This window comes from Coloeus monedula (genome assembly GCF_965178545.1).
Source record: "Coloeus monedula genome assembly, chromosome: 3".
NCBI lineage: Eukaryota > Metazoa > Chordata > Aves > Passeriformes > Corvidae > Coloeus > Coloeus monedula.
This window is the reverse complement of record NC_138783.1, coordinates 9,051,766-9,069,457: the sequence shown is the minus strand read 5'-3', so window position 1 is coordinate 9,069,457 and position 17,692 is coordinate 9,051,766. Positions and strand designations below refer to the sequence as shown.

General features: G+C 39.1%; 1 protein-coding gene across 1 annotated transcript in view; it reads right to left on the bottom strand.

The window, feature by feature from the left end:
- Nucleotides 1–17,692, bottom strand: part of ROBO1 (roundabout guidance receptor 1) — a gene marked incomplete at both ends in the record, with an annotated part of 493,955 nt that overhangs the window by 351,076 nt on the left and 125,187 nt on the right. The window contains one exon of the mRNA XM_082279020.1: nucleotides 3,368–3,451. Coding sequence (XP_082135146.1) covers nucleotides 3,368–3,451 — 84 coding nt within the window. The remainder of the gene's footprint in view (nucleotides 1–3,367; nucleotides 3,452–17,692) is intronic.

Genomic DNA, 17,692 nt, shown 5'->3' with positions numbered 1-17,692 from the left:
AAACCTTCTTATAAAATCCTTCGGTCTAATATCAGTGTCATGCATATGGAACAATCCTTAGTGGCTGAACTTCTTTTCTTGATTCTGTGATTTATTCAGCCCCTACTTATGCATGTTACAAATGCTTTTTGAAAGTGATCATCTTTAACATAGAGTCATATAAAGCCTCTTGAGCTGTGTCTACAGTTAATAACTATTAATAATTATTTTGATTATAAAACCCTGATGATCTATAAAAAGTGTAACATCTACTGGATGTCATTTTACTGTAATGATTAAAAAAAATCTAGAGTTCAGTCCTATAACATATCGAAATCATGAAAAGTCAAATAGGAGTTCACCATTTCCCTGCTGTAACAATCTTGAAATGTATTAACAACTTCAGACTTTATCTGAAACATTTTGGGTTTCCATGTCCTCTTACCCCCCTGAAATTGATGAGTTTACTGTTTGGTGTGAGGTTACTTCTCAAATCAAGTGCTCGCATCCACAGTGGAGACAACAAAACTAATGGGACACCAAAAATTCTCCTGGTTTAGTGATTTGGGAGAATGAATAACAGTGACAAAGGGGGCTTTAGGAGAGCACACTGAAACCCTCCCTATGAGTCACGTACATCCACTTAAAAACAGTACAAAACAGCTGCATATATTCACCATGAGAAACGTCTAGGGAAAGAAAAAGATGTAGGAAAAAGTTATAATCTCTAATCCTGAAACTTCCCATACAAGCAAGTTTAGTTTCCATACCTCACAGCTAAACTTATATGGAATGGAAGACATGCCCTGCAGATGTGTCAGTGCTCTCAGTATGAGCAAAAATGTACAGTCCTATGGTATGACAGCAGTTACCAACTTGTGTGCATTTTGTCCATTCAGGCACCACCTGAAGATAGAAACATGACTGAAAAATAAACTGCTCTTTATTTTACCCCTGGGTCCAGGCATCCCAGACTTAATCCAAGTGATTTTAGCAGAGTCAGAGAATTTTCAGTACAAACAAGCTTCTGAAATGGCTTTCCTTTTGGAGAATAGAATTCTAAAGATAAGAGAGAACAAAAATGATCGAAGAATACTTCTGTAAAATCCAGGAATTCCGTATAACGCCCATATGAATGAGCCCACGATTGGGAAAAAAAAAAAAAAAAAGTAACTTTACTTGTAAGGTTGCATTCCAATGAATATTATTTTTAAAATCTCTTACTGATTACTACAGAAACCTGTTGGACTAATTTTAGTAAATACCTCAGGGTTTTTCCATATAGACCAAGGTAAACACACATAGTGTTACTGATTACTATTACATAGTGGAGAAAAAATACTGGATCATTAAATTTTTAAACATGAAAAACTTGGTCTTTCATTCAAATAGAGGCACAAAATCTCCAATTCAACAAAACCAGTCATCTTCTAGGTTTTAATTTTTGTTCAGCTTGTGTTTGCCTCTAACTTGATCCTGACTTTTGTGCCTACTTGGAAAATGCCTATTAAACTATGGCCTAGAGTTAAGAAGTGGAGCCTCTGGGGAGCTACCAGAGCAGGGGCTGACTTTGTCAGTCCTCCCAAATGACCCCACTAGTCCCAGAGAGGCAGGTTAAACAGCTGCAACATCCTGCAGAGGCCTTTCCTGGGATGCCCAGCTGCTCGTGTGCACCTTGGTATGGGAGAAGGATCTTCAGGGGTGGACAGATGCAAAAGGGTCTGTGCTCTGCTTGGGATATTGTCCCATGCCCCCAGGCTCAGAGAGGAGATTTGTCTTAAACGCTGCCTTATTTGCCTTAAATACTGGAGCAGGACTGCCTGCAGCCCTTGCACCCTCTGCCTGCCATCACCCACCCAGTGCACTTGTCATGGCAGGGCCTGCGTCAAACCTCCAGCCCCTCTCCAGGGGTAAAAAGGATGGGGTCTCCCTCTAAATTCTTACCCCCGTTGCTCTTGTGCCTAAGGGGGATTTTGGAGGGCGCATACAGGGCCCCTCTCCTACCTCGTGGGAAGGTGGGAGGCTGTCGAGCACCAGCCCCGGGCCAGGGATGGGTGACGAGGCTGGAGGGGAACCGATTGCTCATCTCCAGGTAAAACTAAGCCAATTTTTTATTAAAAGACTCTGACTCGCTGTTCCAAGTAAATTAGTGGCTGTTTAAACACAAGACCCGGGGGTCACGGTTCTCAGCCCTGTTTTCTGAAAGCAAAAGTCTAACTTACAGCAAGGAAAAATCCATTCTTTAAGCTATATTTTGTCAATATGATGATCCCACAAGCACCAGAGAATGTACATGTCACAAACTTGGAGAGTGGAAGGGAAAGAATTTAGAACAAAATTAATAGGAATATTCAGAAGGTAAAAAAGTCAAAATAATCCACATGCAGCAGGATTCATGCTATGTTTTCCTAAAAAGGCACCTATCTTGACTGAGGGGAAATTTGTATTGCTTTAGCTTTTTCTCCTTTTTAGAAAAAAAAAAAGTATTTTAAACTGAAACAAAATTATGTATCAAGGTTTTAAACCACATGCAGAGATGATTGTGAGGAGTAGGTGATGAAAGCTGCAATCACTATAAGTGGCATATAACAGGAACTGAAGTTTTTTGAATAGACAAATTGCTCTCTCTCTCACTCTCTATCTTATATACCTGCCTATCCTCTTCTTGTACCCTGCAAGACTGTCTCATTTAGGAATATCTGAGTCACACTGGACCACCAGCTGTTCATGAAAACCCATGACTGCAGATGAGACTGGGCTGTGGTCAGTGACTCCTGGAGCTGGGTAACATTTCAGGCTGCAGAAGAGTTACAGAATTGGGTTCCTCAGGGATCACTGCTGTATGGTGCTGCTTATTCTGTGGCTTTTCTTATTTGGCCTAGAGACACATTTCTTTAGTTTATGCAAAGCAGAAGTGAATGAAACATACTCTTCTCCAATCACAGTTTAGTCTCATTTGGGTTTTCTTCCCTGCTGCAATGTATTTTACTTTTGTTTATAATAGAAACAAAGCCAAAAAAATCCCCAAATAAACATGTGGAAAAATCCCCTAGGTCTTTGGAAAAATTTCTTTGAGATTATATATTTCCTCATGCACTAATATATACAGTTCAAAGGAAAATATTAGGTGCATTGTCTCAACAAGGCAAATTTAAACATTTGAATCATTGACATGTACTAACATACACAGGGACAGTCATCTTGGTTAGTTAAAAGACACAATAGTATTTCCCAACAGTACTAACAACGCTGAACTTCTAAAGGTGATGGTGAAAGAGAGCCAGCTAGCAAAGATGATTAAAAGAACGTGTACAGGTGGCAATGGCAGATGCAGGTGGAAAGTGTCAGAAGGAGGCAGTCAGGAATATTTTGGAAAGGTGCACTCTACCTGTGTAGCCCAGTGAATTGTCGCCGTTATCAGAGGTGGGGAGTGGTGTCCCGCTGTCGTTCCCCCTCTCTAGGTCTTCGGAGTCTGTCGGAAACAACACCAGAGCTGCTGATGGGGTCACAGGAGTAACAGTAGTTGCCATTTTGATCACAACACGTCCAGACACAATTAAATCCACAAATGACAGCAAGAGCCACAGTGCCAGCACACGGCACACCTTGTCCTTCCCCCGCCTGCGTGGCGGAGCCTGGAGAGACAGGGCTGGGAGCATTGTCCACAGTGTCCCCAGAAAGCCGCCTGCTGTCCCCCTCTGCCCACTCCCAGTGTCACTCTGCAGCCCGCCAGGCACAGTGGCCACCCTGCTAACCAGCCAGCACAGGCTGCGGGGAGCATATGGGGATGGGAAGGCAGGGGAGCTGAATGCTAGCATTGCTAATTTTCCACCTTATTGTTAATCAAAGCTATTGACTGTGATCACTCCCCATCATCGCTTCATCTCCTGGCAATTACAGACTCAGGGGACTTCACCTCTTTGTGGGGAGGAGGCGGGGGGACGACTGGGGCTTGGTGAGCACAGAGGGGGGCTGCTCTACCTCTGCTGGGAGATGGGGCAGGGGAAAGGGGTAGAGACCTCGGTGAAAAGGCAACAGTTTAGCATCACACGGAGTAAGATGTGTTTTCCGCTAAAAGATCCTTGCTAGGAATCACTCCATTTTAATGTCACATTGGAAAAAGGAAAAAAGGGAAGGCAGCTGGTCAGCTAAACACATAAATGAACACATGTTTTAAGGCCCCAAGATAAATTGCTGATCAAAACACCATAAAGTACCATGAAGAAAACTCATAATAATGAACTAGATCATTCGAAACAAGAAAGTAAAATAAAATCCCAGTTGCTCTGAAAACAAAAAAACATAACCCAAAGGAATTTGTCGCCAATACTGCTAGATCTTTTTACTCTGTGTAAAACTGTTTATTAATCTAAAATCCTATTTTAATTTACTTTTGATAGTGCACTGTCCAACAGATAATATGTAAAAAGAAACATTCATATTTTGTTCATAAGAAAACTGCAAGAAGCATCTGCAAAAATAACACTGCCAAAACAATAGGCTGCTTATTTCCTTTTTTCTCTGTTGACAGGTGTCAGATAATTTATTAATTATTTCAAAGACGTGTTTTGCTCTCTCAGACATAGTCTGGACTTCTATAATGACTGAAAGTAACTGTTCATTTTCAACAGAATCCACACACATTGCTAAAAATTACTCTGAACTTTCACAAAACACCTAAAGCAATTGTGTATGTAACTAAACTGGAAAAAGAAAAACGTAAGTGGATTTTTTTTTTTTTCTGGATAGTTAATTTTACTAGCTCAGTCCCTCTCATTTTTAAAACTCAATGCCAAATATTCATTTTTTCTATTTATTTTCTAAATTGTCTTATAGACAATATCTTTACAAATCAAAATCTTTTTAATGAGTTGCAAAGGAAAGACTTTAAGAAGACCAAAATCCTCAAGACCAACCCACTCAAGGGGACTTATTGGAAAAAAATATTTCTTTAGAAAAGTCAATTAAAGGATTGATAGCATGCCTTTCAAAATACTGTCGTGCAAATTAAGAAAATAAAAGACCAAACAACAAAAAGCAACCGAACACCAAGATGATGTTTCATCTTGGCAGATGAAAGAAGTGAAATATGTTCGTTTATTGGCTCATTCATCTTTTCTGGCTCACTAATGGCCAATGTCACGTACATCTTTAAAATCTGCTCTGAAAATGGCTGTAGATTGACTGGATCAACACTCTGCTTCTCCAGATTGCTCACTCATTTGCATTCAGGGGTTGATTGGGTCAAAGTTTTAAATTACTGCAGTAAAGGACAGAAGGATGGGACTTTTTATTAATTTAAGTGGCAGAGGCTGTGCCTGCCTTTTTTAGTGCAAAGGTTTATAATCGACTACAGAGAGCCCAGACCAAATTTAACCAATGAACCTGCTGATCATCATCTTGAGAGATTGATGGCATTCTAGGAGATTTAACCACACACTATTCAAAATGATGGAGGAGGAAGAAGATGCACCGAAAGCTACTGGACATGTTCTGTGTGTCAGTGTAGTGTTTGGTGTCATGTGGAAAACATAATTGCACAACGACTCAGAATTTTTACCCAAGATAGCCCCTCAGATATGGAATTCCAAGCGTTGGGCCATCCTCCCCACAGCACCTCACAACCAACCAATGCTAATGCCCCTAGAAAAGCTCACTTAGGAGTTTTAGCATGATGAGTCTCCAATTCAGAAATGCTGTGCATTCAATAAAGCCAACAAGCTAAGAGAGCATTAGCTTTAAAAACCAGGCTACAACTACTTACAGCTATTTAGGCTTGCAAATCTTGGCTTCAATCGCTCAGTGGACGTAAATGAGGGAATTAATCTCTTTTTGACACTACTGATACTTACATGATATCTGTTAGAGACAATGCACTTGTTATTTACAATCTAAAACTATACAGGTGTTGTTCACTCTCTCATTCTTTGAGAAATGCTACTTTTCAGCCTGATATTGAAGATGATATTCAGTTAATGTTAAATTATGGTCTCTGGCTGGAAATGACTGACTAAAGATGAATTCTACCCATTTGAACAGTAAGTGCTACATTTTGGGCTGTTGCCCTCTGTGCTGGGCTGAATTTAATTTCAGCTCTGTCACAAGTTCCAGCTTTGCTTGGGAGTCCCTGTAAATACTCAACAGAAGTAAGTACTGTTGACTTAAATAACACATTTCACTGTAGGACTGCTGTGAAGGCACTCTGTTGAATGGCTAGTAAAAGTCCTGAATGTTAAGACATGATGTATTTCTTATGACTACCATGCTGTAGGATCAGGGAATTTTCAACTTGGCTCTCTTAAATATAATAAACAATTTTACATCATTACCCTTTTTGAACTAGTTACAATGCCAAAAAATGTGAAGCAAATGAACTATAAACCCAAGAGCAATTCACCTGATGTATGAAGAATTTACAGTTCAGTCTGAGTCAAAGCAGAGGCTGAACCTCGTGCCTCATCCCTCAAAGAAATGTCATAACCAGTCCTTAAGAGGTTTCACAGAAGTGACAGAGAGAGATGCCCCTTAAAATACTCTCCAATATGGCTGGACATCTTGGTTAATTTCTGTATCAGACAAGAAACATTTAAACCAAGGTTTCTATTTTTTCTTAGTTGCTCAAAAAAAAGGAGCCCATTTTCATTGAAATAAAATGTAAGCTTTAAAAAGACGCCTAGGCATTGGTTGATTCATTGTTGCAGTGACCCAGCCCACTGCGGGGCTGGGGCAGCGTGATGCCAATCAATCCCAGCCCATCCCATGGATCGAGTTTCCCGAAGAGGCAGACTCAGAGGGTGGGTCGAAGGGCGGCTCAGAAGCCTAAGCCGCACCCCCTGGGCTGTGCCCGGGTACAAGCCGCCTCCCCCGGTTCGGGAAAATTCCCTGTTACTGGGCTGTTCACTGGTTCTCTGTTATAACTCCCGCCTCTCGGTTTCCCCCCAGTGGCTCTTGTTAAATTGTATCCTCCCCCTGGCTTGTACCTCATTGGTTGTTTTCCCCTTTCCCCGCGGTTTTCAAATTCCCTATAAAACTGAGGACAAGCCTCAAGGGAGAAGAATCCCATCATTCCCATCATATCCCATCGCATTCCGTCCCTTCCGAGCTTGGTCGGGTGGCGAAACTTCTGACAATAAACCTGTTAGGAGTCGGACCAGAACAGCCTCTCTCTTCCTGTGTCTCCGAGCTAACGTGAGCAGATCCCATCGGCTCCTGCCGTGTTCCCTCTGCACAGAAGCCAGCTAGCCAGCCCAGCCAGCAGCCCTTTTCCTGATGCTGAGCTCACTTTTGCGATGCACAGAAGAACGCAGCTGGACTTGCTCTGATTGAGGCCACACCAGAGCTCGTGCCTCGAGCACAAGAACTGTGTTAATTCATTACATAAAAAACCCCCCAAACGACAAAAACAACCAAACAAGCCCAAAAAACCAACACAGTGCACCCCTCCCCCCCCCCCGCCAAACAAAATTAAACAGAAAAAATACTTTTACCTATAAGTATGCAAAACCTCAGGATGAAGTCAAAGGAAGTCCCCCTCCTTTTTTTTTTTTTTTTTATTTTTTATTAAATGTAGTTCCAAATGAGTTTATTTGGGAAAAGGAAGTTGAAAAGTAATGCCTTGACTAACAAAAAAATAAGGGTCCTGCCGCCGCTTTGCAATTGACACTACACTATTCTCTCACAGGACCACTTGAGACACTCCTTATTTGAGAGGGGGAGCACCCTCACTATGATGAAAAATATCTCATCCCCTCTTTCCAGAGCCACCATTCATTAAGCTGGGCAAGACATTTAAAACAAACAAACAAACAAAAAAACCCCAACAAACATCTACTTGGACTTGGCAGGAGAGCGCTAAATTTACTAGCACTTAGTGCTCCAGCTTTTTGGTGGAATATTTTCAGGCTTAGTCAGCCCAAGCACACATGACCCCTTCAAAGCATAAAGAGGATTTTGCATAATCATACAGGGTTCAGAACAATTTTAGGTGCCAATGGCAGTTGGACAGCACAGATTTACATGGATGTGAGGAGACTTTTCCAATGAAATTTCCACTGAAATCTCCAAGTTATTCCATTTTATCAGATGGCCACACCAGTCATGCTTTAATTTACATATCTTTAGCTCTTCAAAATTATCAGAAAATCCAAAATGTAAATATTTGCTCTTGTTATTCATTCTCTTAGCTCCTAGAACACCTCAAACCAGACAGACACACTTATTTTCACAGCCACTTACATTCAAGTGCATTTTACAATTCTAACCTCAAAAAATATATTAAACATGCTTTTAACCATGGCTTTGGTCTTCATAAAAAAGTCACCAGTGACTTTTTTTCCCACTGCTAAGAGAAAGTGATGCCATCAGTTATTGCTTCTTTTGAACCAGGAGATGTGTCTGGATGACACATTTTATTGATGAAGCATCCTTAAAAATCCCCAGATGATTCAGTATTGATGCCCTGGCCCAGCCTCCTGGTGGACATAAAGAAAAATTGAAAAGACCTAAACAGACACAACTTCTTACTGCTGTAAGAATCTCATGGGTCTGATTTTCTGCACTGGTCTTTGTTTATCTGAAATTAAAGTCGACTACTGAAAAATGTCTGACTATAATATCAGTAACTGTTACCATATTTAATTCCAAAATTTATGACTTCATTATTTCTTGTTATGTTTCTCTAAATTTCATTATCATCATCAGCTTGGTGGAACAAAACTGGGAGAAACAGCATGAACAGCATTTTGCAAATGAGCATTAATAAAAGATTAGGGTGAAGCAAATGAATATAAACTACTATCAATATTAGAATTGTGTTCTACAAATTGGATCAATTCCCATTGATTCCTTTCTAGTGATCTAGATGAACTCAGGAAGACACATCAGAAAAAAAGCCCAACTGGGACTGCATCAAACCACAGCCTAAGATGAGGAACTAAATTAGTAGCTAAGTTTTTTTGCATTATTTTGATTTATTCTAGGTTTTCTTTGGAGCTACAGTAGAAATACACTATAATATGTCTTAAGAAATATTTGATTTGTTCCTATTTTTTCACTTGGTTATACATAATGACAAAACAGTTCGTATTATCAGGATATAAGTAAGTAAGGATAGCACCTAAAGGAGAACTACTGATTAAAGTCAAATCATCAAATCCATGAGAAGCAACTTTTGTACAGGGAAGTACTATCTAATATCATATGTTTATTTAGAAAAATACACACAAGCTTTCAAGAATGTGGACCTATTCTTCAGATCTGGAACGAAAAGGAAAAACTTCAGGCTATGTGCAGAATTAGGAATAATTAGGCCACCTTTAGACGATCGCAGCTTGGTGAACACTCACATGTCTGTATCAGAAACCTGTATAGCACAAGACTGGTTAATCTGATGAATATCCTTACCAATATTTCATAATAGCTCAAAAGAAATATTCTTTTTCGTAAGACTAAATACAGCATCTTTCTAGAGACTTTTATATTCAGCCAGATAACTTGTTTAAATTGGATAACTAAGGGAGTTATAACCACTTTCATCAGCTAAGAGTCTCCACAAGTAATAAGTACTTCTTCATTAAAAATTTACACTGCTCAGCTGCCTCTTTTGAGAAGTTAAGAAAGATCCAAGATAAGGGGAAAAGGCAAGAAATTGCTCTCATAATGTCCTTAATGTGAGGAGCTGGCTCAAGTAAATTATAAATAAATCCACAAGGATGCTTTTTTATTAATAGCTTGTACAAGTGTGTTCTAGCAATTCAGTAAGTATTCTAAAAATAAAATGTGCACTTATGCACAGGTACAGAAATGATATTCCTTATGCTCAAAATACATTCTTCTGATGAGAGAACACTCTGTAGTGTAAAAGAAACCCCTTAGAAATAGATTTTTCTAAACCACGGAAGAATAAAGCATTTATTTAATGGTTTGAGTATCTTTTTTTTTATTGTCTTCAAAGAACAGAGCATGACTGAAATCCTGACAAAACCTCAGTAGTGGATGCTATTTAAAAACCTTTCCTTCCCTTTATTTTCATAATTCACTCAGCCTTTAACTAAGGAAAAAAGTAAATTAGTGAGGATTTATTATGCGTAAGCATGAGACGACCTTGTTGTATCTTTGCAATTAATTTATTTATTTAGGTGTTCAGCAACACAGATTCAGCAAACATATTTTACTGAGTAGCAGAACCATGAGCTGAAGTCTTATGTGGGATCAGTCACCCTATGAATCCAATTACACAGAAACATTTCTGACTGAACACCTAAATTCTCAAAACTTGGTATTTGGCAGAGAGCACAACAAACTTGCACTGCAGGACTTTGATGCTGCCAAACCTGCCTACTGCCCTCTCTCCACCTGCCCTTGCTCCTTGACTTCTGGCTTTTCCTTCTACTTCTTGGGCTGTCCCCTGTAGCGCTCTCTCCTGTTTGGCATCTGCTCCCATTTCTTTCCCTGCCAGATAAACCCGAAGGTAACAGCCACTCAGACTATTTAAATGGTGCTGGAAGTGAGTTAACAGGTGGTGGCCCCAGCTGCTTTAGTTGCAGAGGTAGATAAGAGACCCATCAGTAGCCTATGCAAGGCACTATGATTAATTAGGACAAGAAGCCATTTTCTAGGGAGAGAGAACCAGATTTGTAACAGAATTTTCTACTCCAAGGTAATGAGCAATGTTTCTTCAGAAAATGCAGAAATAAATTAATTTTTTGTGAAGTGCTCACCAGTCATCTTGACTATGTTCAACGTGGCATACGCATAAGACCTACTTGACATCGATTTCTTAGCATCAGTATTTTGAATCTTCTCTTTACTGCAAACTATGAGTTTTAACTTGCTTCAGGAAATGTTCTCTCCCTTAGAAGACCTCTTATTTTGTTTTCTTCCAAGTAAACTTACATGTTTGTCTAGAAAGTTCTGATTGCTGTGGGAACTACTATCAAGACATTTAAATAATAGCAACTAATACCGTGTACAGCTGCAGAACTGGTTATGCAAGCTTCCCATGCAATCATCCAACTCCACTGGACTTCTTGCAGTAATCCCCTAACTACTGAATTAAACTCTGAGACTACACTTAGTCCTCCAGGCATTAACCCCTGGAGCTCCTCTTCCATAGCTTCAGCCCTGCAAGTATGTTTTGAGGCTGAATTATGCAGCTGCTTTACAAGTAGCTGCCCCAAATAGCAGCAGAGAACTGGGTTCACTTGCTCTTTGCTGTAGAGCTGGAACACAGCAAGAAACCCACCATGCTTAATTACCCCTTATTTTTTTCAGCTGAGTGGTGAACTTTGGGAAGGTGATGAATTTCCCTCATTAATGACAATTACAGACAAGAAAAATGCAGGAACTTATTCAGCATATCAGCAGCCTTGCAGTGACATGATTTGAAATTAAAACTACCATAACAATGAATATTGAAGGGGATGTACACAATCCAAGAGCTGAGAACATCCTTTCTCCTTCCTTTGCCTTTCTGAATATGCAAAGTCGTCTTCTGAGTTGTCAGAGATATATCTGCAACACAACTGTGTCATTTGCATTCTGCCAGTCTATCTGCAGAGCTCAGCACGGAGAATAATATTAAATCAATGCATGTCAATGGCTGCTTAAAGAAAGAATAGACATACTTGCACTAATACACTGTCCAGCAAGGCAGTACACAGGCACATTAACTCAGCCTACTAAAGCAGATACTTAAGCAAGAAAGTCTCTCTGGTATCACAAGAATCACAGGTTATTCGCCTTCAGAACACATTCCTATCTATTCTGGTTTGGTTTGACTCCCCCTCCTTTTAAAAGGGCAAGATTTTGAACCATTTTGCTGTTTCCAACACATGTTTTCTACCTTCCAGCAATGACTTCAGCCCCATTGTGATTACTGATACCCTTAGCATATGGATTTCTTAGAGGAAATATGTCCAGTTGTTACTCTTCTTTGCTTTCCCTTCCTTTTTGCCTCCCACATCCCAGCTCTTTCACTATGACAAAGAAGCCAGCAGACAGGACAGGCTGTAAAGGTCCCTGTCCTTCCACATTTAAAGTCAGTCACATTCTATTTACTTTATCCTCTGTACAAAGCAAAAGCATACTATAGCCTATGGAGTGTTTAAGGATTTAAAAAAATCAAGGTTTAACCCTGTTGTAGTTGACAATACAAATCACTGTGGCCTATCAAGAAAGTATTTGGTAGGTAATGTACAGGGATGACTTTGAAGTGAAGTGAAAAGGTGACTTGCAAGGTAAAAAGATATTCACACTGACTTGTAAAAAGGCATGGAAAGACATGCCATGCCAATCAGTGCTTCTCTACAAGGATAAATTTCCATCAAGCTACAAGCATCATCAAACCACACATACATATCCATACAACATCGTAGTCATTCAAGACTGTCCAGAATTCCCTTTTCTATTCACCTTCTAAATGTATTAAATGAAACTCACTTGCAACAATACTCTTTTTTTTTAATCCAAAGATTAAAAATAATTGTTCTTTTTTATTCATACTAAGTAGAGGTAAGGACTTCAGGGAAGTTTTTTCCTTTTGTTATTTGATCACAAGCATTCTCTCTGTAAAGCTCTTATGAAGAACTTCTGCTTTTTGCAGCATAATGAAATGCATTTTACAAAGAAGCTTTTTGAGTTTGTGCCTTGGAGAGAAGTTGTACAACAGGTGTTCCTGCTTGCTTTGTTTACCTGAGCTGATTATTCACTGCTCAAAATCATATCCTTAAGAAAACAAATGATGGAGCATGTAAGCATTTGCCTGGAAAATTTGATATTAGGCTTGAAGCCCTTTCTTGTTAAAGCAGCAAAATGCTCCCATTGACTGTATGCAGGGTTCTGTTAGCACAGCTGTGAATACTTCAGGGAAGTGGGAGAAAGAGCCACAAATAAAGAATTAGCAATTATTATCTAGCTCATAATGGAACATACAGATATGTCCCAATAAGCTTAATAATTCTCAGTCTGAACTGGGAAAGATAAAATAGTGGTAAGTTAATTTAATAGTTCCTAATGGTTCTTTAGCATCTTCCAGCTGGGAATCTCATTTCTCAGAATGATTAATGTCAGCCTCAAAAGAAAGCACAAGGTCAAAAATTACTCCAAGTTTATGGACTTAAAATCCAGACAAAATAGAACAATGATGAAATGAAATAGCTGAGGAGGAGAACAATCAATAACTCTTCTATCTTGTCAGAATTCAGCTTTGCAAAATTTATACCAGATAAGAAATCATACAACACAGCAAGGGGTACTTGGGCTTACAAGGATCTACAGATTTCTCTAAATATTGTTAATTTGTAATACTGTGTACATTGAGTATAGGAATTACTAGCTAGAGGCAAAAAGGGACCTTCAATAGATCCACAGGAATCACCGAAATTAGAGCTATTACTGGAAGCACAAAGCCCAAAACAATCAAGGATGAACCTTGAAGAAGGATAAGTTTAAACTACAGAAATATGATGAGAACAATGCCAGTGTCAATAACAAAAGCAGCCGCATCAAAATTTTGATGGATGAGACTATCAAGATGGTAAAGATTAACCAAATCGCACATCTATGTTCAAAAACCAACCAGACCTTTGAGATAAGTAGACAGAAAGACAACCTTATCAGAAGCTTCAGTTTATGTATCAGGAGATACAGAAAAACAACTAAATAGCAAATGGAAGGAAATAGCTATGCCCCCCTTAAAAAGCAAAACCAAAACCCCCATAAGTGCTAGAGACCAGGAAATTAGGCTTCTCATAATAAGGGACTCATTTATCACCAGTAATGAACTGAAAATGGAAACACAGATGACTAAGAATTCATTGTGTCAGATTTACGTGTAGAAAGTTTCCCAAGTATATAATTGCTGACTGGGTCACAGCTTTAATATCGCTGACCTAAAGTACAACACTGCAAGAGTGACAGCTTGATAAAAGAAAAATTTCTTTATCAAGCCTCAACTGTTTGTTTGTCCTACCTTCATTTAATGTGTTGGTGCAGCTGCTTTGGGCAGGAAATAAAAAATACTTCTGAAGCAACATTATACATCTCATGTGTTTCTAGCGTGATTGGTTCCATATTGTTGGGGCCCTCAAGCGCCTCTAGCAGAGATCCTCAGCAAATTTAAACACGTCAAACTGGATAAAATAAGAAATAGATGCTTCATCCCTACAGGCTAGGATGACTGCTACCCAGCACTGAAATTCCAACAGGGAAGATGATGCCCTGGCTTCAATCTGAGCACTGCATGCTCCCATGGGCTGCTGATATGAGCGCAGGGCCTGAGCCCTGAGGCGGCCGTCAGCAGCCCCTGCCCAGCTCTTCCATGCCCTGGTGCCCGTGGGGCTTCTCTCTGGTCCTGGCTGAGACCTCAGCCCAGGGGTGCCCCAGCTGTGACACCACTGACAGTGGAGGCAGCAGCCCCAACCCTGGCTGGGTGCCGCTGATGGGCAGCAGGTTTAGGGCACTGCAGATGTGACACCACACCAAGAAAATGTCCTTCAGCAACAGTTTTACTGTCTGGTCAGTGGGGAAGCTTAGACTCTGCTTAGGTCTCCAGTGGAAAACTTTAGTTCACTACAAAGAGCCTAAACCCAAATAGGTGGAGCAGAGTTTAGCTATCTAACAGAGTATTTCAGAAGATCAAGGCACTGATAACCACAGAGCCAAAGATCCAGACCTGTATAAATTACCTATCAATCACAAACTTCTGAGGTGGCTCACAACTCAGCGACACACCACTACTGCTACTGAACTTAAACAACTGCATGCTGTATTTAAGCGTTTGCTACCTTGATACTTCAGCATATTATGATACTAAAGATTTTTAGGTATATCCAAGATTATCCTAACTAGTCTACTAAATTTCTACTACAAAACAGAACAAAATGAAAAGGCATTTAATACTTTTACTGGCTTCAGGTTTATTTTATTTGTTTTGGTGGGAATAAAGGTATGAAAATTATGGAAAAAGGAGACAGGAGAACAATACAAAAGCATAAGAACCTTAGAGAAAGAAAAGCATATTTAGCGTACTGAAGGCAATTAATCGTATTTCCTTTTAGGAGGCCAGACTACAGAAAATTCCTGGAAAAGCACTGCAATTTCAGAAGGTGCTGGATATGAAAAAATGAGAGTAACACATTGGATCAAATAACACATCCAGCTAGAGACCCATCTGACACTGAAAACAGTTAGAAAGTAAAACAACACAGAACGCTATTATTTTATATTTAAAATAGGAAAAAAATTCTCAGAATATAGTGAGAAAATCTAAACTTTAAACCAAAAGAGACTACTGAGTTTACCCCATCATTCCTATTACTCAAGTGGTACAGTTTATTCAACTCTACCAAAACTTGTGTTGCTGTTCTACAACTGTAGAGTGACAGAGGAGACGTGATACAATCTTGAAAGCTTAACACTGGAGGTAAATAAGCTGTAAGGGCACATAAATGCTCAAAACTGAACAGAACTGAAGCATTAAACAAGTCAGTGAGAAAGACTTCACACCTGAAGTGAAGACTATTTCAAATGCACTTTAAGAAAAGCTTCTAAAACTGTTAAATATTTCAAAACTTTTATCTTAGCTACAAAACACCAAGCAATAAAAACAGAAACTTTTTTTTTTGTTAGAAATAATATAATTGAAACCAATCTAAGATGTTTTCCTTATAGTTTTTATTTTTCTAATGGCTCTGATTTTGAAAATGCATTTAGTCTCAGAAAAGTGATATATAAAATACAAAGAAAATTATGTTCAATGATGAATGGAAAACTGGGTAAAAAATTGAAATAAATAAATAAAATCTCCCATAAGCATTGACTGAAATGTTAACTAGTTTTACACTGATTGGCACTCATGACTAAGAAGGCTCCCTAGGTAAGCTCCTATTTAAGCTTTTCTCCTCAGCTTGAAACTTGAACATAATTATGTTTGACTAGATTCAGGCTGAGTGTCTTAGGGTCCTGCCTCCCCCCCCCCCCCCCCCCCAGTCATCCCAATCAAAGTCCTAGACAAAATCTTTCCCACTTTTCCTTGAGGCCTCCCACCACAGGTATCTTTCTTCTGTCTCAAAAGACAGAAGTTTGTGTATAGCAGAATCTTGTCCTAATATGCAGACAAAACGCAACTGCACCTCACATCCCCTGGTTCAGGTATAGCTTTGAGACTCCTTCCATCTTTATTTAAGATGTTAATTAAGATTAGCAAGTGAATTCAGAAAAGACTAGAGCAGGAGATAAAACAGATGCTGACTCCGATTACAGAAACCTTATTCTGCAGAAAATTAGACTAAAGTAAAACACTTCCAAGTCCTTCCTCATGCCATTCAGCTTATTTCATCAATATATGTTTCATAATCTGAATGTTTCACATTAATAGAAATTTCATATTTCATATTTCTTAAACATGAATGACTAATTCCACTCTTTGGATTCTTACAGTTGAAAATAAAAGCCATTCATAAGTAGAAAAAAAATGCAGTTGATGAAAAATGCTATAGGCCCAGGAAGATTTTTCTGATGATATACTATCAAGAAAAATTTAGTGGAATTTAAACTGGCCCCTCATTTATCATATCGTGTGGGCAAGTCAGTTAATGGCTATATTGATTCCCTTTTGCGTTCATTCTCATATACATCATCCAACCAAGGTGAAAGTAACCATGAGATATTAATTTTAGAGAAAAATATTTCAATGATAAATGTTTGAAATTGCAGTTTAGGAATTATTATTACACAATGGATTTGCTGTTCTTAAATTATAGGACATATAGATATAATCACACCAGGAAATATCACATTAATAAATACTAGGTGATCCCTGGAAGTGCTGTGCTGCTAGGAGCTAAAAGGGACTTGAACAGAATTCTATCAGTTGAGGATCTGATACATGTTGAGAGCCACTTTCACACAAAACTCAGGGGTACTGGACTGCCTGTGAACCTTTGCTCAGTCAAAGGGCAAAACAAAATAGGTATCTGAGACCATGGTTTGTTTGGCCTGCCAGTATCTGAGGATTAGAAGAGGGAAAAATACTCCATTTCTGTGCACATTTGATTTCACAGGAAACTTAAAAGGTGTTTGTTGTTTGCTCGCACTGACATGTAAAGAGCAAAGCATATGACTCCCACCCTAGTGTTTGGCTGTTCTGAAGAAGGATGATCAATGAAAGAAAGGGAAATTATCTTCTTCCAAGGGCAGAAAGGATGGACTGCACTTGGTGCAAATGGCTTCAATTTTTTTTTTTCTGTGAGAAAAAGTGTAGAGCAGACTGAACTAGTACACAACCAAAATACAACTCAACAAATTGAATACTACCCTATTAACACAATGTGTCTCTGAAAAGTTCTAGAAGCAGTGTAATTTTTTTTTTTCTTTGGCCTCCTCCTTACAAAATGTAACTATTCTCGTGCAACTGGTTTCCGGTTTTCAACTTGACAGTTCAGCTAATGATCAATCCTTCATTTCTAGACCAATTCAATCAGTTATTATTTTACTCAGTGTGCATTTAGGAAGTTTAATCTTTGCAAGGAACTTCTTGATATTTTCTTTATTTAAAAAACCTCTTTCTCAACTGCAAACATGTTCCCCCATCAAGCCTGAAGACTCCTGGCATTTTTTTCAATGCTTCAGGTTGTTCAGTGCTCCAAGTTTTGTTAGCAGAAAATAAGACAAAGTTTACGATGCATGTGTGTGAAAAATGTGTTCACACAGGCTT